At 46.6% G+C, this 23,636-nt stretch overlaps 1 protein-coding gene across 10 annotated transcripts in view; it reads left to right on the forward strand.

Annotated features, from left to right (window-relative positions):
- Window positions 1-23,636, forward strand: part of LOC137421852 (uncharacterized) — a 265,646-nt gene that overhangs the window by 66,316 nt on the left and 175,694 nt on the right. For all 10 annotated transcript variants that reach the window (XM_068108313.2, XM_068108318.2, XM_068108317.2 and 7 more), the window contains one exon: window positions 7,567-7,712. In XM_068108313.2, coding sequence (XP_067964414.2) covers window positions 7,567-7,712 — 146 coding nt within the window. The remainder of the gene's footprint in view (window positions 1-7,566; window positions 7,713-23,636) is intronic.

Genomic DNA, 23,636 nt, shown 5'->3' on the forward strand with positions numbered 1-23,636 from the left:
GTGGCAAGGGTGCCCGGAGGGCGTGAATGGTGTTGGTGTCCTGTTTTCTGAGGAGTTTGTAGACAGTGTGGTGAGTGTGACTAGAGTGAGTGATAGGTTGATGATGGTGAAAATGATGATTGGAAAGCTCTTGGTGAACGTCATCTCGGGATATGCTCCGCCGGTTGGTCGAAGCAATGAAGAGAAGGACAAGTTCTGGTGTGCGATAGAGAAGCTGATGGAAAACGTGAAAGATGAGGAAGTTGTTGTGGTGGGAGGAGACCTGAATGGACATGTGGGAAGGAGTATGGATGGTTTTGAGGGAGTTCATGGGGGTTACGGATATGGTGTGAGAAATGGAGAAGGTGAAAGGATTTTGGAGTTTGCTGATGGAGCTGATTTGTTGATTTATAATACTCAGTTCCAGAAAGAGGATAATAAGCTTGTTACATACACGTCAGGTGCGTTGACGACAACCGTTGACTACCTGATGGTGCGTAGGCGAGATAGGGGGCACCTCCGGGACACAAAGGTGATCCCGGGGGAGGAGGCTGTTTCACAGCACCACTTGGTTGTCTGCGACATAAGGGTGAAAGGTGCGAGGAGAGCTCGGCGGGTGAAGTACAAACCAAGAATGAAGGTGTGGAGGTTGAAAGAGGTGACAGTAAGGGAGGCATTAAAAGAGAGGCTGAGTAGGGTAGAGGATGATGTGGTTGAGCTTGAAAGTGGTTGGATGTCAATGAAAGCTAGTCTGTTGGGAGCCGTGGATGGACAAAAGGACCACCGAGGCACTCGGAAACATGGTGGTGGGATGATGAAGTTGGAAAGAGGATTGACGAGAAGAGGAAGAAGTTCAAGGAGTGGCAGAAGGCGAAGGGTACGGGAGCAGAAACAGCAGAGCATGAAAGTTATAAGGCAGCCAGGAAGGCTGCAAAGAAAGAGATAGCAAAGGCGCAGGAGCCATGTAGGAAAATGTTTGGAGAACGCTTTGATTCGGAAGAGGGTCAGAAAGCAGTATTCAGGATTGCAAAGCACATAGCGAAAGAGAGGTGTGATGTGATGGGGGTGAGTTGCTTGAAGGATGACGTGGGACAAATCGTTGTCGACCCAGATGGAATTAAAGGAAGATGGAAAAGATATATGGAAATGCTGTTGCAATACAGAGAATGAATGGGATGGCAACATAGAGAGTAACCCAGTTTTAGGACCGGCAGAGAAGATAACTGAGAAGGAAGTTGAGGAAGCGATAAAAGCAATGAAGAGTGGAAAAGCGGGAGGGCCGACGGGAGTTGTGGGAGATATGTTGAAGGCAACAGGAAGTTGGGGTGTGAAGAGAATGACAGAGATCTGTAATCTGGTGGTGAAAGAAGGCCGCATCCCAGTGGACTGGGAACTGAGTACCCTCGTCCCTCTATGCAAGGGGAAAGGTGACCCTCTGGAGTGTGGCTCGTACCGAGCGATAAAGTTATTGGAGCATGGAATGAAGGTCTTGGAAAGGGTGTTGGAGAGGAGGATAAGGGAGAAAGTGAAGATCGACGAAATGCAGTTTGGAGTTATGCCAGGAAGAGGAACGACAGATGCGCTTTTCATTGTGAGGCAGTTGCAGGAGAAGTACATGGAGAAGAGGAAGAAGTTGTTTTTTGGGTTTGTTGATCTGGAGAAAGCATTCGATCGGGTTCCACGCAAAGTATTGACATGGGCATTGAGGAAGTTAGGAGTGGAGGAATGGTTAATCAGAGTAGTGATGGCAATGTACAAAAGAGCGCGCACAGCTGTAAGGACAAAGGATGGGAACAGTGGTGAGTTTGAGGTAAAGGTGGGAGTGCATCAGGGGTCGGTACTAAGTCCACTACTGTTTGTACCTGTGATGGAGGTGCTGGCTCAGAACGTAAAGGAGGGTTTACCGTGGGAGTTGTTGTATGCAGATGATCTGGTGTTGATTGCGGAAAGTATGGATGGACTGAAGGAAAAGATGAACAAGTGGAAGGAATGTATGGAGACAAAAGGTCTGAAGGTGAATATCGGAAAGACGAAGGTGATGGCAAGTGGTAAAGCATGTGGTGAGGTGGAAAGAACTGGGAAGTGGCCGTGTGCTGTGTGCAGGAAGGGTGTCGGAGTGAACTCCATTCAATGTACAATGTGCGCTGAGTGGGTTCATAAAAAATGTAGTGGTCTGAGAGGGTCATTTACCAGTGTGGCAGCTACATTCAAATGTAAGGTGTGCACAGAGGGAGCTGCAGATGGAGGAAATGTTGAGTTGGATCTTGGAGACGGCGTGAAGCTGGAAGGTGTGAAAACATTTTGCTACCTCGGAGACATGCTGAATGGAGAAGGTGGATCAGACTCTGCAACGGTTGCTCGAGTGAGATGTGCATGGAAGAAGTTTCGGGAACTGAGTGGCGTGCTGATGAGGAGGAGAGTGTCGCTGAAGCTGAAGGGAAAGGTGTATGCTGCATGTGTGAGAAGTGTTATGATTTATGGGAGCGAGACATGGGTAATGAACGTAGAGCAGCAACGAAGGCTGGAAAGGGTGGAAATGCAAATGGTTCGATGGATGTGCGGAGTATCGTTGAGAGAGAGGAAGACAAATGATGAATTGCGAAAGATGATGGGAATATTGCCTGTGATTGATGCTGTGAAGAGGAACAGGTTGAGATGGTTTGGTCATTTGTTGAGGAAGGATGAAAGTGACTGGTTGAGAAGAGTGATGGAAATTAATGTAGAAGGAAGTAGAGGACGGGGAAGACCGAGAAAGACTTGGCTAAAGATGGTGGAAGAAGAAATGCGGGCAAGGGGGTTAACAAGGAGAGATGCAGAAAATAGGGCAAAATGGAGAAGATTGTCATGGGGACCGCAAGGCTAACCCCCCGCTCTAGCAGGGAAAATGGCCTTAAAATGCATGTTGTTCCCTCTTCCTTCCTTCCCACATCAGTCCTTCACATTATATCCATTTATACCAGAGCACCATGTGTTTGCTGAAAGCCGAACATGCTCATTCGCTCGTGTGATTGTGTGTGTTTGTGGAAAGCCGAACCGGCTTGTTCACTCTGTTAACAGCCGAACCTGCTTGTTCACTCGTGTGATCGTGTGATTGTGTTTGAAAGAACCTGCTTGTTCACTCATGTGATCGTGTTTGTTGAAAGAACCTTCTTGTTCACTCTTGTGATTGTGTTGGTCGAAGGCCGAGTCTGCTTTCACTCTATCACTCGTGGTTGTGTTTGTTTGTTAAAGGCCGAGCCTGCTCGTTCACGCGTGTGATCGTGTTTGTTGAAAGCGGAGCCTGCTCGTTCACGCGTGTGATCGTGTTTGTTAAAGGCCGAGCCTGCTCGTTCACGCGTGTGATCGTGTTTGTTGAAAGCAGAGCCTACTCTTTTACTTCATTCGTGGTTGTGTCTGTTAAAGGCCGAGCCTGCTCTTTCACTTGTGTGATGGTGTTTGTTGAAAGCCGAAACTGCTTGTTCACTTGTGCGATCGTGTTTTTGAAAGGCTATTCCTATACACACAACAACACGCATTTTTAAGGCCATTTCCCCTGCCAGAGCGGGGGTTAGCCCTAGAGCGGGGGTTAGCCCTATCATGACAGGAAAACGCCAGGCAACTCCTGCAGCAGCTACTCCAGCCAAAAATCATGGGAATCGATCACATTACAGGTGAAGATGGATGTGGTGAAACGTGTTGAGCGTGGGGAGCACCTTCTGGATGTCGCCCATGCCCTTTGCCTACCACAAACAAACTGCAAGAACAATTATGCAAAGCACCACCAAGATCTAGGTAAGTGCAGTGATTTTGTTGCCAGGAGCTTCTTTCCGCATCACCAAGTCGAGGGACGCAAAAATGGTGAAAATGGAGAAACTGCAACATGCCTCTAAGTCTGCTAGTGATTCAGGAGATGGCCAAGTCTTTGTGGAATTACCTGAAGGAGCGCGAAAGCAATGAGAGTGATGGAACCTTCAAGGCAAGTCATGGGTGGTTTATGACATTTCAGAAGTGGTCAAACCTCCATAACATCGTCCTTTCTTGGGGAGGCAGCAAGTGCGGACACCATGGCAGTCGAACTGTTTCCAGAGCAGCTCAAGAAAGACATCCAGGGAGCATGCTACTCAACCAAGCAGGTATTTAATGTGGACGAAACAAGTCTGTGTTCGGGAAGTGGATGCACTCGCGGAGTTACATCTCCAAAGAAGAGACTGCAGCTGCCGGCTTAAAAGCCGCAAAAGACCGCCTTACCCTTCCTTCTCCTTGGGGGCAATGCTTACGGGGACTGCAAGATAAAACCTCTTCTTTGTACCATTCTGAAACTCCAAGAGCTCTGAAGGGGTACGTCAGGACCAGTCTTCCTGTCCTGTGGCGATCCAACGCAAAAGCCACTCACTCACTCACTCACCGCAGGCAGGTCTTTGTCTTCTACCGCCTCCTCTCCGGCCTTGCTCCCCCAGCTCTCTGTGCTCTGTCCCGCAAATATTCCTCCAGGTCGCAAAAGATCTGCCAGCAACCCTCTTATGGTTAAACTGCCAAAAACTAGGCTCTCTGCTCACCGTCACTCTTTCATTCCCCTTTTCTCCCGCCTCTGGAACAAACTCCCCCACTCCCTTCAATCCCACTCCTCCCTCCAGGTCTTTTAAACAGCTGTTCACCACCATCTCTTATCTTCCCCCATTCAAAACCTTGATCTTTTCTACCCTCGCTAATTCACCCCAGATACACTTTTTTGAAATTCCAACTTCGTTCCTGGAAGTCCTTTCAGTGTCCATATGTTTTATACCTCTCCCACCTCCCCCCAAGCCCTCTCCCTCCCACAGTTCTCTTGATGTCCCTGCTCTCAAATGTTGTGTTTGTGTCCTTCCCACTCTCTTCCCATCTTGTCTACCGCTCCCCTTATTTTGTGTTTTATGTGTGGGTTTGACTTTTTGTGTGATTAATGTTAGCTCTTTTACGAGCCTCGATCTTGTATACAAAAAAAAAAGCCTGGGCGACAAAGGCCGCATTTCAAGATTGGATCTTGGCCAACTTCTCTCCATTCATCAAGGAATATTGTGAGCACCAAAATCTGGACAACAAGGCTCTGCTGTTGCTGGATAACGCCCCGGGCCATCCCATAAATGTTAAGGATTTTGAAGACAACGTTCAGGTTGTGTTCCTACCGCCCAACACCACGTCATCGTTGCAGCCGATGGACCAGAGTGTTTTTGCAACGTTCAAGGCTTACTACCTGCAGCGCACAATGCAACGGTTGATTTTTCCCCTTCATCCTTCTCGGTTATCAGGGAGTTCTGGGCGCCCTATAACATTAAAAAGGCCATTGACAACATCAGTGCATTATGGGATGAAATGGCAATGACAACCATGAACAGTGTGTGGAGGAGGATGTGTAAATAACTGTGGAAAAAGTCTGGTTTAATACATTTTAATTCCAGGCTATAAGGCAACAAAAGGTGAAAATTTAGAAAGGGGGTGTCGACTTTATAAACGCACTGCATATACGAGTATTATGATGAAAAGATAAACTGATGAGATGTTGCATGAAAGCTCAAATGTCTTGTCAGGTAATAATGTCATACTTTAGAACAGCTGAAGGGATTTGAATCAAATTTGGTACAAGTATATATTCAATAATGTGGGCGGGATCATATCGGTTGAAGAGTGCCATTCTAGTTTTAGAATTTTTAACAAATTAATCAGAAATTTAAAGCTGAAATGTCTTCAGTCAATAAGTATTCAACCCCTTTGCTTTGACGTTCCAAATTGGGCTAAGGTGCATCCAATATCCTATGATCATCCTCGAGATGTCTGTACAACCTGATTGGAGTGGCCAATTCAATTCATCAAACATTTGGAAAGAAACGCATCTTTCGTTATATATGGTCCCACTGTTGACAGTGTACGTCGGAGCAGAAACTCTACCAAGTCCAAGGAACTACTGAAGGAACCAAGGAACTACTGAAGTCCAAGGAACTGTCTGTAGAACGGTAGAGCTTTAAATGTGAGGAGGCATAGATCTGGGGAACGGTAAAAAACAATTTTTTAAACAACAGTTTCTGTGGTGTTGAAAGTTCCCAAGAGCACAGGGGGCTCAATCATTAGGAAATGGAAAGAATATGGAACTACCCAGACTCTTCCTATAGCTTGCTGCCCACCAAACTGAGGAACCAGGCAAGACGGACCTTGGTCAGTAAGGTGACCAATAACCCAATATTCACTCTGACAGAACTTGAGTTCCTTGGCTGAAATGGGAGAACCTGCCAGAAGGACAACAGTGTCTGCAGCACTTTACAAATCTAGGCTTTATGGGAGAGTTGCCAGGCAGAAGCTGGCAAGTGTTTTCAAAAAGGCATATGAAAGACTGCGAGCATGAGGTAAAATATTCTGTGTGGTCTCATGAGATGTAAATTGAACTCTTTCGCCTGAATGCAAAGCGCTACATCTGACGGAAACTGAGCACAGCTCATCACCCATCTAACACCACCCCTACTGTGAAGCATGGTGGTGGCAACATCATGATATGGGGATGTTTTTCAGCAGCAGGGACTGGGAGATTTGTAAGGATAGAAGGAGCAATTGATGCAGCCAAATACCTGGGCAATCCTTGGAGAACCTGATTCACAGTACAAAAAAGACCTTGGACCGTGGTCCCACAGTTGACAATTGTTACATTCCAAGAGGACATTGATTTGCATTCCAAGAGGACGATGGTCCCAAGCATACATTCAAAGCAGCACTGGAATATTTTCAGAACAAGAACATCAAAGTCCTCGTGTGGCCCACCCAAGTCCCAGACATGAATCCCATTGAGAATCTGTGGAAAGACTTAAAGATTGCTGTTCACCGACACTCACCATCCAACTTGACAGAGCTTCATCAAATCTGCGAGGAAGAATGGGAGAAACTTTCCAAATCCAGATGTGCCAAGCTGATACAGACATACACAAGAAAACTCAAAGCTGTAATCGCTGCCAAAGGTGCTTCTAAGAAGTATTGATTCAGTGGGTTGAATACTTATGTAAAATAGATATATTCTGTATTTCATTTTAATTTGGTAAACAAAAAAATTCTAAAACTATTCCAATTTGACATTATGGGGTATTATGTGTAGATCAGTGATGGGAAAAAAAAATCGATTTATTCCATTTTTTAGTCAGGCTGTAACACAAGAAAATTTCAAAAAAATCAAGTGGTGTGAATAATTTCTGAAGGTTGCTCGTTAAAAAGACATCTTCAATATGACGAATGTAAAACTTGTAAAATGTTTTGCTGCCACCACTCAGTGCACTTTTGCATTTCAACTTCGCTGGTGGCCACATAATATTCAGGTGGTGTGCTGGGTTTGAGAGCTTCTCTTTGATTTGAGTCTCCTTGCACCATTATCCTTTCTTTGACACCTTCAATTTAATTATTTTTTTTTGCATTGTAAAAATGAAAAGATTTTCCATCTTTTTTTAATGAGGTGTTTTGTGTGTCCAACAACAAAATATTTTGGTGTCTCTCTGCCTTCAACATCCATTTTCTGTAAGGTTGATGATGTCTTGCTCTGCCTTTTAATGTGATGTTTGAAGGTTGGAATTTTTTATGCCCTTGTTTTGCTGATTATAGGGACCAAGGAAGAAGAGGAAAGTTCACAACGCAACAGCAATGAAGAGCCTAGCTGCATTAAGGGGAGGATTCAAAAGGGTACTTCCTCTGCTGATTCAAAGGAAAACGTGAAGATAGAGATGAAACCTGAAGCCAACACGGATGAGGTGGTACTTTTGCATCCATCTCACACTTAGAAAATGTTCTGGGAAGACAGTTTACCTACTACGTATGCAATTATGGTGGGATGTGTGGACCTCTATTTGGTAATTTGTACTAACACGAGCATTTGTAACCACATTGCAGGGCTGGGCGATATCTCAATATTATTGACATCGAGATAATAACAACAACAACAGGCATTTTAAGGCCATTTTCCCTGCTAGAGCGGGGGTGAGCTTTGCGGGCCCCATGACAATCTTCTCCATTTTGCCCTATTTTCTACATCTCCCCTTGTTTAACCCCCTTGCCCACATTTCTTCTTCCACCACCTTTAGCCAAGTCTTTCTCGGTCTTCCCCGTCCTCTACTTCCTTCTACATTCATTTCCATCACTCTTCTCAACCAGTCACTTTCATCCTTCCTCAACACATGACGAAACCATCTCAACCTGTTTCTCTTCACAGCATCCATCACAGGCTCTATTCCCATCATATTTCGCAATTCATCATTTGTCTTCCTCTCGCTCAACAATACTCCACACATCCACCGAACCATTTGCATTTCCACCCTTTCCAGCCTTCGTTGCTGCTTTACGTTCATTACCCATGTCTCGCTCCCATAAATCATAACACTTCTCACACATGCAGCATACACCTTTCCCTTCAGCTTCAACGACACTCCACTCCTCGTCAGCACTCCTCTCAGTTCCCGAAACTTCTTCCATGTACATCTCACTGTATCAACCGTTGCTGAGTCTGATCCATCTTCTCCATTCAGCATGTCTCCGAGGTAGCAAAAAATGTTCACACCTTCCACCTTCATGCCATCTCCAAGATCCAACTCAACATTTCCTCCATCTGCAGCTCCCTCTGTGCACACCTTACACTTAAATGTAGCTGCCACACTGGTTAATGATCGTCTCAGACCACTACATTTTTGATGAACTCACTCAGCGCACATCGTACATGGAATGGAGTTCACTCCGACACCCTTCCTGCACACAGCTCATGGCGATTTCCCAGTTCTTTCCACCTCACCACATGCTTTACCACTTGCCATCACCTTCGTCTTTTGGATATTCACCTTCAGACCTTTTGTCTCCATGCATTCCTTCCACTTGTTCATCTTCTCCTTCAGTCCATCCATACTCTCCGCAATCAACACCAGATCATCTCGACACAACAACTCCCAAGGTAAACCCTCCTTTACATTCCGAGGCAGCACCTCTATCACAGCTACAAACAGTAGTGGACTTCGTACCGACCCCTGATGCACTCCCACCTTCACCTCAAACTCAACACTGTTCATGTCCTTCGTCCTTACAGCTGTGCGCGCTCTCTCGTACATTGCCATCACCACTCTGATCAACCATTCTTCCACTCATAACTTTCTCAATGCCCATGTCACTACTTCGCGTGGAACCCTATCGAATGTTTTCTCCAGATCAACAAACCCAAGAAACAACTTCTTCCACTTCTCCATGTACTTCTACTGCAACTGCCTTACAATAAAAAGCGCGTCTGTATAGAAAGCGCTTCTGTATAAAAAGCGCGTCTGTATAAAAAGCGCGTCTGTATAAAAAGCGCGTCTGTATAAAAAGCGCGTCTGTATAAAAAGCGCGTCTGTATAAAAAGCGCGTCTGTATAAAAAGCGCGTCTGTATAAAAAGCGCGTCTGCATAAAAAGCGCGTCTGCATAAAAAGCGCGTCTGTATGAAAGTCTGTCTGTATGAAAGTCTTTCTGTCTATAAACAGCGCGTCTATTGAAAAATTGAAATTTGAGAAAAACATTGAGATATTGAAAAAATATCGGAGATGCACTACTACATTTTTCGAACTGTCGATATATCTGCGCATTAGATAATGGCATAAGTGTTGTGCAGTATTATAAAATGAAAAATTTGAGATGTATTTCCATTGATTTTGTAAGAATATTGGCATGGACCCATGGACCACTGAGGAGAGGCTTCCGTCTGGCCACTCTTCCTTAAATTCCAGATTGGTGGAGTGTTGCAGTGATGGTTGTCCTTCTGGAAGTTTCTCCCATCTCCACACAGGATCTCTGGAGCTCAGCCAGAGTGACCATCGGGTTCTTGGTCACCTCTCTTACCAAGGCCCTTCTACCCCGATTGCTCAGTTTGTCCGGATGGCCAACTCTATGAAGAGTCCTGGTTGTTGCAAACTTCTTCCATTGAAGAATTATTTAGGCCACTGTGCTCTTGGGAACCTTGAATGCAGTAGAAATGTTTTTGTGGGCTTCCCCAAATCTGTGCCTCGACACAATCCTGTCTGAGCTCTGCAGGCAGTTCCTTTGACCTCATGGCTTGGTTTTTGCTCTGATATCCATTGTCAGTTGTGAGACCTTATATAGACAGGTGTGTGCCTTTCCAAATCATGTCCAATCAATTGAATTTGCCACAGGTGGACTCCAATCAAGGTGTAGAAACATCTCAAAGATGATCAAGAGAAATGGGAGGAACCTGAGCTAAATTTCAAGTGTCATAGCAAAGGGTCTGAATACTTATGTAAATGTGATATTTCACTTTTTTCTTTTTAATCAATTTGCAAAACTTTCTAAAATCCTGTTTTATCTTTGTCATTATGGGGTATTGGGTGTAGATTGATGAGTGTAAAAATGAATTTAAACGATTTCAGCATAAGGCTGCAACATAACAAAATGTGAAAAAAGTGAAGGGGTCTGAATACTTTCTGAATATGAGGGTCTTTCCCCCCCAACAAAACCCCTCAGAGCCTGACATTTTTTCATGCAGTGAACAACGTTTGGTACATCATGGGTGATGGAGGTTATGATCAAGTGTCATTGAAATAGTATGTGTAGTTTCGGAGAACAGAGCAAATGCCTATTTTGGGGGGTTAACTGTGCGCGGCTGGTGGGAAATGTTTTTTCATCAGGGCGAACATTAAAATTTTACGAACAAGAATGCAGTATGATTACAAAAACAAAGACCATCTTGATAAGCACGGATTTTAATGCTGTCAATACAATACACCTTCGTATTTTTTTTTTTTTTTTTTTTTTTTTTTTTTTTTTTTTTTTTTTTTTTTTTTTTTGTATACAAGATCGAGGCTCGTGAAAGAGCAAACATTAATCACACAAAAAGACAAACCGACACACAAAACACAAAAAACAAGGGGAGCGGCAGACAAGATGGGGAGAGAGGGGGGAGGACACAAAAGAGAGGGGGAAGAAGGGGAAGGACACAAACACAACATTTGAGAGCAGGGACATCGGGAGGACTTGGGGGGAGGTGGGAGAGGATTAAAACATATGAACACTGCAAGGACTCTGGGGTGAATTACCGGGGGTAGAAAAGATCAAGGTTTTCGATGGGGGAAGATAAGAGATGGTGGTGAACAGCTGTTTTAAAGACCTGGAGGGAGGAGTGGGATTGAAGGGAGTGGGGGAGTTTGTTCCAGAGGCGGGAGAAAAGGGGAATGAAAGAGTGAAGGTGAGCAGAGAGCCTAGACTTTGGCAGTTTAACCATAAGAGGGTTGCAGGCAGATCTTGTGCGACCTGAAGGAATATTGGGGGGACAGAGCACAGAGAGAGCTGGGGGAGCAAGGCCGGAGAGGAGTCGGTAGAAGACAGAAAGACCACCTACCTGCCTGCGGTGAGTGAGTGAAAGGCCCTCAGAGATAGCTTCATCGCGGGAGATTCCAATGATTCTGAAAGCTTTGGATTCAACAGCGTGAAGCCGAGCCAGGTGTGAGGCAGGAGCACCAGCCCAGAGGGGGGAACAGTATTCCATTGAGCTGCGGATGAAAGCCTTGTATGTGGTGAGGAGCTCAGGTGTGCCAAGGAAGGACTTCGCACGACGGAGGATGCCCAGTCGGCGACTGGCTTTGGAGGCCAGCTTGGAAATGTGGTTTTCCCAAGAAAGATCATGGCAGATAGTGAGACCCAAAAGCTTGAGCGACAGAACTTCTTGGAGAGGATTGTTGAGAAAGTAGATGGGAGGGTTGTCCAGTCGGTCCTTTCGGAGAGACATTGTAAGAATGTGAGATTTGTCAGGATTGAAAGACATGTTCCACTTGTTTGACCAGTCTGTGATTTTGTCCAGGTCTGCAGAGAGTGAGGAAGCTGCAGACTGCCGATCTGAGGGATGAGGAATGGAGCGACAGAGAGTAGAGTCGTCAGCAAAGAGATAGAGAGGATTTTCAAGAGAGTCAGAGAGATCATTGATGAAGACCAGAAAAAGCACAGGGCCCAGAACACTACCTTGGGGAACTCCAGCCTGAACAGGAAGAGGAGATGAGAGAAACCCATTCAGGGCCACACGTTGACTACGACCAGAGAGGAAGTCCGCCAGCCATGCATGGAGATTTCCATGGATACCAAAGGAGGAGAGTTTGGAGAGCAGAGCAGGGTGCCAGACCGTATCGAAGGCACGTGAAATGTCAAGGGAGACAGCTCTAATTTCCTGTTTGGCGTTGAGGACCTCCATCCATTGTTGAGAAAGCAGAAGCAGCATGTCCAGAGTAGAGTGACCAGGTCTGAAACCAAATTGATGATCAGAGATCAAGCCATTGGAGAAGAGGAAAGATTTAATATCTGAAGCAATGATGGATTCCATGACTTTGCTGATAATTGGGAGAAGGCTGATTGGTCTGTAGTTGCTGGGATCTGTTTTTGCACCTTTTTTGTGCAAAGCGGTGATGTTGGCTGATTTCCAAGCAGATGGCAGATGACCTTGAGCAAAAGAGAGGGTGAAGAGAACAGAAAGAGGGAGTGAAAGAGCAGAAGAACATGATTTTAGGACCCGTGGGCTGATGCCGTCAGGACCAGTTGCAGAATCAGAGTCGAGGGTTGACAGAAACTTTTCCACCTTGTCAGGAGGAAAGGACACAGAGTCCAGGAGCAGCTGGGTACGACTGGGTACGGTGGGTACAGAGAGGGATGGGTTTGGGACACAAGATTTAGAGGCAAACACAGAGTTGAGGCATTCAGCTTTTTCACGTGCGGAGTCAGCCGTTAAGCCGTTTGAGGTGAGGGAGGGGATGGAGGGGGAACAAACACCAGAAACAGATTTGACATGGAGCATGGAGTTTGGCATCAGACATGGAGCTTGTGGCCAAGTTTCATCAAAACCATGTTTGGTTTTAGCGATAATGACTGAAGTGTTTACAGACACACTCATTCATTCACTCACTGACTTACCTATGGACACTGCTCGATTGCATAAGCTCGCCAGACTGAAGTGCAGGTGAGCTTTAAAAAAAAACAAAAAAACGACAACACCAGGTACCATTTCCAATTTATTGATTGAATGTGCTTACAGTTTGTTAAAAGTGCTTAACTGACCATACCATACCATGAAAAAAACAAAAAATATTGTGTGCCGTTTCAAAATTTTATTTCACAAACTGCATGGGATCATTGATCACCATAATCACAAACATGATCACCTCAAGGCCATGGGATCAAACAATCTTCATCATTTGAAAAGTTGCACAACTTTTCAAATGATGATTATTATGATTAATTTAAATCCCATGAATTCCTCCAGAGGGAGCTGGAGAGAACGCTGATAGGGCGGCAGGAGAGGCAGGACAGGGTGCTGATGGTCTTGAGGTGGAGGGAGCAGGACGGAAAAAATGTGTAATGGAGAGCTGCCTGGCAGATTGCCGTATATTTTGATGCAGCTCTTTGTCGGGGAGAAGCAAATCATCCAAGCCACACTTGAACTTGTGGTACCATGCCACCACTGGGTCAGTGTCTTGCACCCTGTCAGCAATCGCATGCATGTCCTGCAGCACCTCGCCTAGGAACTGGACTATGAGGTTGGACCTCTGCACCGTTTCCTCATCAATGCCCGCCTCCTACTCCTCCTCGGAAACCTTTGTAATGGTCTTCAACTCCACCTCGTCAGCTTGTCACCATGTGAGGCAACGAGATCATCCAACAACTCAGGCTGCATGTCAGCAAAGCCTTCCCCTCCCACCTGCCGTGCCAACCCCCGACAATTACATGCCTGTCCTCTGTGTTATCAAGAAAGCCAGTAAAAATTTTCACTGCCTGTGGCTGAAGTTTGTTCCATGGTGGACGCGTTGATGGTGGAGGCTCTCACCTCATCCAGTGATTCCTTGATGGTGCTGATGCAGTGGGCAATGTTCAAATTCTTCAAACATTGCCTGACGGTGAGCCATGGGTTGGAATCCATCACATCCAAAACACGCCAAAAGGATGCGATGGGTGCGATTTAAAAATACGTTTTAAACGTTGAAATCACACCTTGGTTGAGTGGCTGGATGAGGGAGGTGGTGTTGGGCGGCAGGAAAATCATTTCGGCATTTGAGTGAGCCATGTACAGGTTCGCGGGGTGGCCAGGAGCATTGTCTAGGCGCAAGAGTAACTTGAGTGCAAGGTTTTTATCCATCATGTACCTCTCCACCTGAGGGACGAAACAGTTATAGAATCGGTCAATGAAGATTGCCGTCACACAGGCTTTCTTGTTGGACCTCCAAAACACGGGCAGAGTTTTCTTGTCCCTGCCCTTGAGAGCACGTGGGTTCAGGGTTCAGGGAAAGGTACAGCATCATGGGTTTCATCATGAAGTCCCCTTTTGCGATTGCACAGAGGAGACGAGATCTCAGGTGCTTGGCTGCCTTGAATCCCGACGCTGTCTCCTTGTGCTTCGAGATGAAAGTTATTGTGGGCATCTTTTTCCAGAGGAGGCCAGCTTCATCAGCATTGAAGACCTTCTCTGGGAGGTGTCCCTTCTCTTCGACCAGCCTCTCGAGTTGAGCAGGGGACGTTTTTTTTCCGTGTTGTGGTCTACGAAGGCACGCACCCCTGATAGGTTCACATTTTTGAGACGGTACAGCTCCTTGAAATGATGATACCTTGCGTGCTATGAATGAACTGGCGCTGCTTGTACCATAATCGTTTGGCGCATCACTCATGCACCACCCATGCCAGACATACAATCGTAAATACGTTTTTGCCTTTGCGCGAATGAGAGGTCCACTTGAAGGCATACTCTTCTGCGTGTTGTCCTTGATCCATACGCTGAGAGCCTTCTCCATCCTTTCTATGCGGACATCCCGGACATGGGTGACCACCTTTGTACTCGATACAGCGCTTGCTGCAACACTTTCACGAATCGCCTTCTCATTCTTTCGTATGTAGTGAACGGTGGATTTTTAATGTGTTAATGCCTGCCCACAGAGGCCGCACTCTCCTTTCCAAAACCTGGTCGAGTAGCTCCACTTTATTGCTCTGGGTCATTATTTTCTTCTGCCTCTTGGTAGTCGACACATCTCTCGCACTGGTCTTGCATTTGGGCGCCATGATTGAACGATGAGCAGAGCGAGAGGAAAAAAATGCAGGTTAAAGCAGTGGGACGAGAATTGAGAACAAGGACACAGTGGGGTACATACACTCCAAAAATAATACTCAAATGCACAAAAATATTGGCACCCTTGCACATTTTTCAAATAACTCACAATTTTCTCTAAAAAATAAGTTGAAATTGACAAAAGTATTTGATCTCCACAATTCTTTATTTCACTGTTAATATTACAGAACCTTTGTTTTTGATTCAGAAGTTAATGAACCACCTTCAGAGGCCATTTTTCACCGCAGAGCAGGGGTTGGCCTTTTTCGGGCACCTTGGTCCCCTTTTTGAAGCAATGTTTTATGGCCGGATGCCCTTCCTGTCGCCAACACTGTTAGTCACCTCTTGCAACACAGGGAATTGCCAATGAACTGGTACTCAATTTGCCGACCTTGGAAGGATGACAGGCTGAGTCAACCCCCCTGGTGTTAATTCAGCGATTGACTGGGATTTGAACCGAGGATTCCAAGCCGGCACCTTAACTGCTAAGCCAACACCAGGCTTCATTCAGAAGTTATTATATCCTTTTAAATGAGGGGAAAAAAATGGCATTGACAAAATTGACACCATAGACGTAATATTTGGGATCACAGCCTTTGGACAAAATAACTGCAGTCAAGCGCTTCCTATCACCATGAATGAGCTTCCTACACCTCTCTACTGGCAGTTTGGCCCACTCTTCTTGTGCAAATTGCTCCAGTTCTCACAGATTTGAAGGGTGCCTTTTCCCAACTGCTGTTTTCAGATATCCCCAGAGGTGTTCAATGGGATTTAGATCTGGACTCATTGCTGGCCACTTCAGAACAGTCCAGCGTTTTGTCTTGAACCATTCCTGGGTGCTTTTTGAAGTGGGTTTGAGGTCATTGTCCTGCTGCAAGAACCATAACCTTTGACGAAGACCCAGCTTGCTGACACTGGGTTGAACATTGTGCTCCAAAGTGCCTTGGTAATCTCCTGATTTCATGATGCCATGTACACACACATTCAAGGCAACCAGTGCCAGAGGCAGCACAGCAGTCCCAAAACATAACTGAACCTCCTTCACATTTGAATGTAGGGAAGATGTTCTTTTCTTTGAAGGCTTCATTTTGTTTTCTGTAAACATAGAGATGATGTGTTTTACAAAAAAGCTCTAATTTGGTCTCACCTGTCCACAGGGCATTCTCCCAGAAGGATTTTGGCTTGTTCAGGTGTGTTTTGGCAAACTCCAGTCGGGCTTTCTGATGTCTCGCGCTCTCAGCAGTGGGATCCTTCTGGGTCTGCGACCATAGAACCCCCTTTCATTGACTTGGCGACGGATGGTGCGAGTTGAAACTGTCGTATCTTGTGTCTGAATGTCAGCTATAATCTGTTTTGCAGTTGATTGAGGTTCTTTCTCTGCCATTCGAACAAGTTCCCTCGAGCAATCCTTCACTGCAATCTTCGATCAAGTTGTCTCTTGCGGCCAAGGCCAGGGAGGTTGGCTTCAGTGCCATGGGCCTTAAACTTCCTGATAACATTGCGTACGTTGGACACAGGAACATCAGGATCTCTGGAGATGAACTTGTAGCCATGAGATTGTCCATGCTTGGCTACAATCTTGTATCTGACCTCCTCAGACAATTGTTTGGTTTTCTTTCTTTTCTCCATGCTCATTGCGGTATACACAGTGACACAAAACAGCAGAATGACTCCTTTTCTCGATTCAAACTGGTTGAATGAGTGATTTTTAAATTGAAGGCACCTGCAACTCAACAGGTGAGTTCAATTCCAAAGTAAAGGAGAATCACCTGCTTGAAATCTCATTATTTCTAACAACTTCTAAAAGGTGCCAATATTATTGTCGTGTCCCCGGTGAAGACCCCGAGAGGACGAATGGCCGAAGCGAGCTTAAACTCCGAGGCGTACTCCTATCCTTGGCGGGATTGTCTTTTGCGCGCGGGGGAAGGCCCGAGCCTTATCTAATCGGGAACACACAAGAGTTGTATGAGCCCACAAACACAAAGACGAGATGGCAAAGTCTACAACACAAGAAAAGTAAGATTCGACAAATAATGATTTCATGAAAATAAATGCAAATAACAATGAAAGGTGAGGTAAAAACTAAAATTCCTCATTGAGACATCTCCATTCTGACTCGTATACAAACAAGGGGAAAAGATAATGAAAGAAAATAAATAATGTTTTGGTAATCGGCCGGCACTCAGCTTTGCATCCCCAAATGGCTGATAAGGCTTGCTGCTTGTCGTCAGGGGGCGGAATCCAGTCGTCATTTCGGGAATGTTCAGATGATGTCATTGGCCCTGAGGCGGGGCTTGACTGGCACGACCGGCAAATGTGCTCGGTGTTGGTTGGCCCTGGCGGCGGCGTGAGCGAATGAGTCCATTTGTTAGAGTTGTTGTTTGGCAGTCTTTTTAATTGTAATAAAGACGGAGGGAAGATCACAGGAGGTAAACATGTACAAGGGAATTTAACCTTACAAACCCTACCGAGATAGCTCAACTCCACTCCTCTGTGTGGAGACACCTGAACACTTAACCGGACATTTGACTCTACTTATGTACATCGAGATGGGTTCGTCTTCCCGACACTTGGAGCATGCTAATTTACACATTTTGAACTTCCTTCAGGTATTTCTTCATTTATCCCCACAAACAATATTGTCTGAGCCATTTTAGGATTTCTGTGTGGAATAAGCTAAGATTTGGTAATTTTTGTCAGCTTTTTTTGGTTTTGTTCCACTGCTAACCACAGAAATATGTGGATACCATTTTTTTTTTTTTTTTCAACAATTTTCTGGAAGGAATAGTGCATTATTTGAATAAAGTGTAAGGGTTCCAATATTTTTAGCCACGACTGCATGCAGGTATTGTTGGTAGCTGCAGGAGGAGTGATGAGCAGTGGTGGGCAATACCATTGATTCTTTGTAATCGCGATTACTGATTACTTTTGCAAGGAGTAATCGACTACTTGATCTGATTTTTGTCACTCAGTTTTTTTTTTGTGTTTTTTTTTCATTGTTACAATCGCAATGCAAAAAATGAAAATGAAGACTAAATCAATTTATTTGCAGCAAGTTTTTAACGACATGTACAATATAGGAACATGACTTTACAGGTTAACGAACAAATACATGTTGACATGCTTGTCTTTGAGGCGATTTCTCTTCTCTGAAATCAGCTTTCCGGCTTTGGAATAAAGTCGCTCCGACGGCACAGATGTTGCTGGTGCGCAGAGATATTTTCTTTGCCTGCTTTGCCAACAGAGGGTATCCAGCGGCGTGTTCTTTCCACCATGCGAGGGGATTTTCTTTCATCCCAATGAGCTTCACTTTCATATAGGAATCTGTTTCCACTGTCGCCTTGGTGAATTGGGTGTGGTGACTTTCAGATGCCTTGGCTTTCTTGCTGAACCAGGACCACTTCTTTGTTCCTTCTTCCTGTTCCAGCTGCAGTTCCAGCATCATTTCCAGCAAGAGCCTGTCCAAGTGCTTATGTTTCGCAGAATCCTGCTTATATGTCGGAAGAAGACTGTCCAGGATTGCCTTTTCTTATAGTCTTTTTTGGGACAGTTTTTTTTGAAGATGCTGATTCATGCTCTGCTGGGTGTTTGAGCTTCAAATGTTTGAACAGATTGGACGTATTGTTGGGGTGCTGAAATTAATCTCCGCAAAGTTTGCATTTGGCCTTTGAAGGATTGTTGATTAGTTTGTCAAAGTAGTCCCAAACAGGGCTTCTTGCCAAGGTGCCATCAGAGTGGGGTCGTTTTGCAGCTCGGGTGGTTTCAGCCATTGCTCTCTTTAATCTGTTGAATAGAAAATAGAAACAGATTTGGTGTCAGAATGAGAAAAATAGAAAAAGAGAATCGGTGTCTGCAATGAAAGCAAAGATACGAAATGCGAGTGAACTTGGTGTACAATGCAGCCAGAACAAAAAATTAATAACAATTTAACTAGCTAAATCTAAAATAAATCGAAATAAAACAATTTAATAGCTTTCAGAACAATTTAATAGAATTTGGCATCTGTCAATCACGAGGACATCGGCGACCATCGACTCATCCAAGGAACCGACTACTCATGAAGTAACAGATTACTCCACCATTCTTAACAATAATCAAAGTAATCGATTACTTTTAATCGATTACGCCCATCGCTAGTGATTAGTCAGCCCATTGTTTGTGGGGGATGTTATGCTATGTCTTGGGCAGCTGGTGGGACATCCCGTGAAGCTCACCAACAGTGTTGCTAAAATGCATATATATATATATATATAATGGTATCTGTAATCTGGTTCTCCAACCTAATGAGCGAACATCATGACGTCATCGCCATGCATGTCCGCATTGCCTGCAAAGATCCAGAGGAACCATCTAGCAGTGCGTCATTATGATTTATAAATTCAGATACTGTCACAAGTGCATGCAAAACTCACAGTTTGCTGTCAGTTTGTCAAAACAAAACTCATGCACTCACAAGTGCATGCAATCTGGTTTCGCCCTTATTGGGGCTTCATCAGGGCAATGCAGTGAGCCTTCCATACACTTGTAACTGTGAACCTTTCGGTTTTTATATCAGTCACTATGCGACCTTCATATCATCAGTGGGGAACCGCCAGCAAGGTTTCCCATACAGCTGCTGCTGCACTTTGCTGGGAGCGATAAGCACCGCTTGCCACACGGTAACGTTATCTCTGGTATCCACTCATCATATGGAGTCGACCTGGATGCGGTTGGGAGTTACCAATAATGGTATCTGTAATCTGGTTCTCCAACCTAATGAGCGAACATCATGATGTCATCGCTTCACAATCGGGTATATAAGGGTTGTTGCGTTCTGTATTAGTGGAAAACAACTGCTGCACGTCTACAAAAGTTATTGCCGCTTCCCCTGGAGATGGTCCGTCAACTCGACAATGCTGTTTGTCATTTAGTGGTGGGTTTACGAAATTCCGGCATGGAACAGCGTGCTATTGCTCGGCAGTATGGCATCACTCAAGGTCAGGTGTCAAAGATCCTGAAACGAAATGCTCAGAGGGGTGTCCCTACTCCAATACCGAGGTCAGGACGTCCCCGCAGAACCACAAGGAGGGATGATCGCCAGCTGCACCGGTTAGTCCGCAATGGCCGTACCAAGTCAGCTAATCGGCTTAGGGCTGAGTGGCAGCAACTGACAAATGTGCCTGTATCCAGAAGGCGATTCAACCAACGACTGGTTCAAGCAGGCTATCATGCCAGGCGTCCCCTAAGAAAGCCACGTCTGACCAGACAACACCGCCAGCACCGATTGCAGTGGGCCAGAGAGCACCGTCAATGGCAGCCAGGACACTGGAATCACGTGATCTTCAGTGAAAAGTCTAGATTTCTGGTCTATCGTCGATATGGCCGTGTCCGAGTGCGCAGACAAGTGCATGAAGCCTACAACGAAGATTGTATATTGCCAAGAGTCCAAGCTGGAGGTGGTGGGGTGACCGTTTGGGCTGCTTTTCATGCAGGGGGCAAAACTGACCTGGTTGTTCTGAATGGAAACCTGAACCAGTTCAAGCACAGGGCCATTCTGGAAGAAACATTGCTTCCATTTGTTCGTGCAGCCTTTCGAGGAAACTTTGTCTTCCAAGATGACGATGCATGGCCTCATCGTGCTCGCATGATCCAACACTTTGTTGCTGACCGTGGTGTGGAGCATATGGAGTGGCCTGCCATGTCCCCGGATATGAATCCGATAGAGAACTTGTTGGCAGAATTAACGCGTCAAATCGACAACTTGGACCTGCAGCCTGCCTCTGTGCGTGAATTGCAGCAGGCTATTGTCACTGCATGGCAAGCGATTCCTGTCCAAACCTTGGCAAATCTCGTGAACAGCATGCCTCAACGTGTACGTGCTCTCCTGAATGCTCGTGGGGGTTACACGAAGTACTGAACTGTAATTTTTCTGTCCATAATCCCAGTCGTAATTTAACTTTTGTTTAAAAATTTTTTTGGCTAATGTGCAAAATAAAGAGATACTTCTGGAAAACGCACAGAAGTTTAACAGTACTGTCCGTGAATTGAGTTCGATATCAGTTTACATCACTTTCAAGGATCAATTTATTTGCTTCAAAATGTCAAATGTGGTTTTTGTTTCTTTTAAAGGTCACATTAACAAAATCTAGAATAATTTCAACATAATTCCAATGAACTTTTGGTTCAGTCATCTTGAAAAGTAAGTTCACCCCCACAAAAAAATATTACATATTAAATGCCGTGTGTGTGTGTGTGTGTGTGTGTGTGTGTGTGTGTGTGTGTGTGTGTGTGTGTGTGTGTGTGTGTGTGTGTGTGTGTGTGTGTGTGTGTGTGTGTGTGTATTCGACCGTGTGTGTGTATTCGACCGTGTGTGTGTGTGTGTGTGTGTGTGTGTGTGTGTGTGTGTGTGTGTGTTAGATAGATAGATAGATAGATCTGTAATTTGGCGCTCCAACCTAATGAGCGGACGTCATCGCCACGCATGTCCGCATTGCCTGCCAAGCTCTGGAGGAGCCATCCAGCAGTGCGTCATTATGGATGTTAAATTCAGATACTGTCACAAGTGTATGCAAAACCCGTTACCGACCTGGTTTTGCCCTTATTGGGGCTTCATCAGGGCAACGCAGTGAGCCTTCCATACACTTGTGACTGAAAACCTTTCGGTTGTATATCGGTCATTATGCGACTTCATACCATCAGTGGGAAACCGCCAGTAAGGTGTCCCATGCAGGTACTGCTGCACCTTACTGGGAGCGACAAGCACCGCCTGTATAGCGATAAGCACGGGGTGGATTATATATATTGGTCCACAGATATATGTAATAATTAATACTATTAAAAATCTATGCTCCACACGGCTGCCACAAAACACGGAAGTTTTGTGCTTGTCGAATTCCTCAATAAAATTATGATTTTGAAAATGTCTCTACGGACCTGCTCCTGAATCTGGAAGTGATTTCCCGCCTTCACCCCCACCTACCTACCCCCTCCAAACAATATTAACCTGAGATCCCTAAAATACAAACAATATTAACCTGAGATCCCTAAAATACAAACAATATTAACCTGAGATCCCTACCCATCAGTGAAATCGGATAATCAACCAGGTGCCAAGGTAAGTCAGTTGGTGGGTGGGTTTTTTTTTTCATAGCAATAAAAAAAAGCTAGAACTGCCACTTTACAACTGCTGGCAGTGATGACCGGTTTCCTCCGCCTTCCCTCTTTCATTCAACCCTGCTTTTGATACAACCCAGCTTGGATACAACCCCACTTTCATTGGACATGCTTTGATACAACCCCGATACACGCACACACACACACACCCCCCGCAACGCACACACCCACCGCAAACGCACACACCCACCGCAAACGCACACACCCCCCGCAAACGCACACACCCCCCGCAAACGCACACACCCCCCGCAAACGCACACACCCCCCGCAAACGCACACACCCCCCGCAAACGCACACACCCCCCGCAAACGCACACACCCCCCGCAAACGCACACACCCCCCGCAAACGCACACACCCCCCGCAAACGCACACACCCCCCGCAAACGCACACACCCCCCGCAAACGCACACACCCCCCGCAAACGCACACACCCCCCGCAAACGCACACACCCCCCGCAAACGCACACACCCCCCGCAAACGCACACACCCCCCGCAAACGCACACACCCCCCGCAAACGCACACACCCCCCGCAAACGCACACACCCCCCGCAAACGCACACACCCCCCGCAGACGCACACACCCCCCGCAGACGCACACACCCCCCGCAGACGCACACACCCCCCGCAGACGCACACACCCCCCGCAGACGCACACACCCCCCGCAGACGCACACACCCCCCGCAGACGCACACACCCCCCGCAGACGCACACACCCCCCGCAGACGCACACACCCCCCGCAGACGCACACACCCCCCGCAGACGCACACACCCCCCGCAGACGCACACACCCCCCGCAGACGCACACACCCCCCGCAGACGCACACACCCCCCGCAGACGCACACACCCCCCGCAGACGCACACACCCCCCGCAGACGCACACACCCCCCGCAGACGCACACACCCCCCGCAGACGCACACACCCCCCGCAGACGCACACACCCCCCGCAGACGCACACACCCCCCGCAGACGCACACACCCCCCGCAGACGCACACACCCCCCGCAGACGCACACACCCCCCGCAGACGCACACACCCCCCGCAGACGCACACACCCCCCGCAGACGCACACACCCCCCGCAGACGCACACACCCCCCGCAGACGCACACACCCCCCGCAGACGCACACACCCCCCGCAGACGCACACACCCCCCGCAGACGCACACACCCCCCGCAGACGCACACACCCCCCGCAGACGCACACACCCCCCGCAGACGCACACACCCCCCGCAGACGCACACACCCCCCGCAGACGCACACACCCCCCGCAGACGCACACACCCCCCGCAGACGCACACACCCCCCCGCAAACGAACACACCCCCCGCAAACGCACACACCCCCCGCAAACGCACACACCCCCCGCAAACGCACACACCCCCCGCAAACGCACACACCCCCCGCAAACGCACACAC

The sequence above is a fragment of the Myxine glutinosa genome, chromosome 2 (assembly GCF_964187855.1).
Source record: "Myxine glutinosa chromosome 2, kmMyxGlut1.1, whole genome shotgun sequence".
Classification (NCBI taxonomy): Eukaryota; Metazoa; Chordata; class Myxini; order Myxiniformes; family Myxinidae; genus Myxine; species Myxine glutinosa.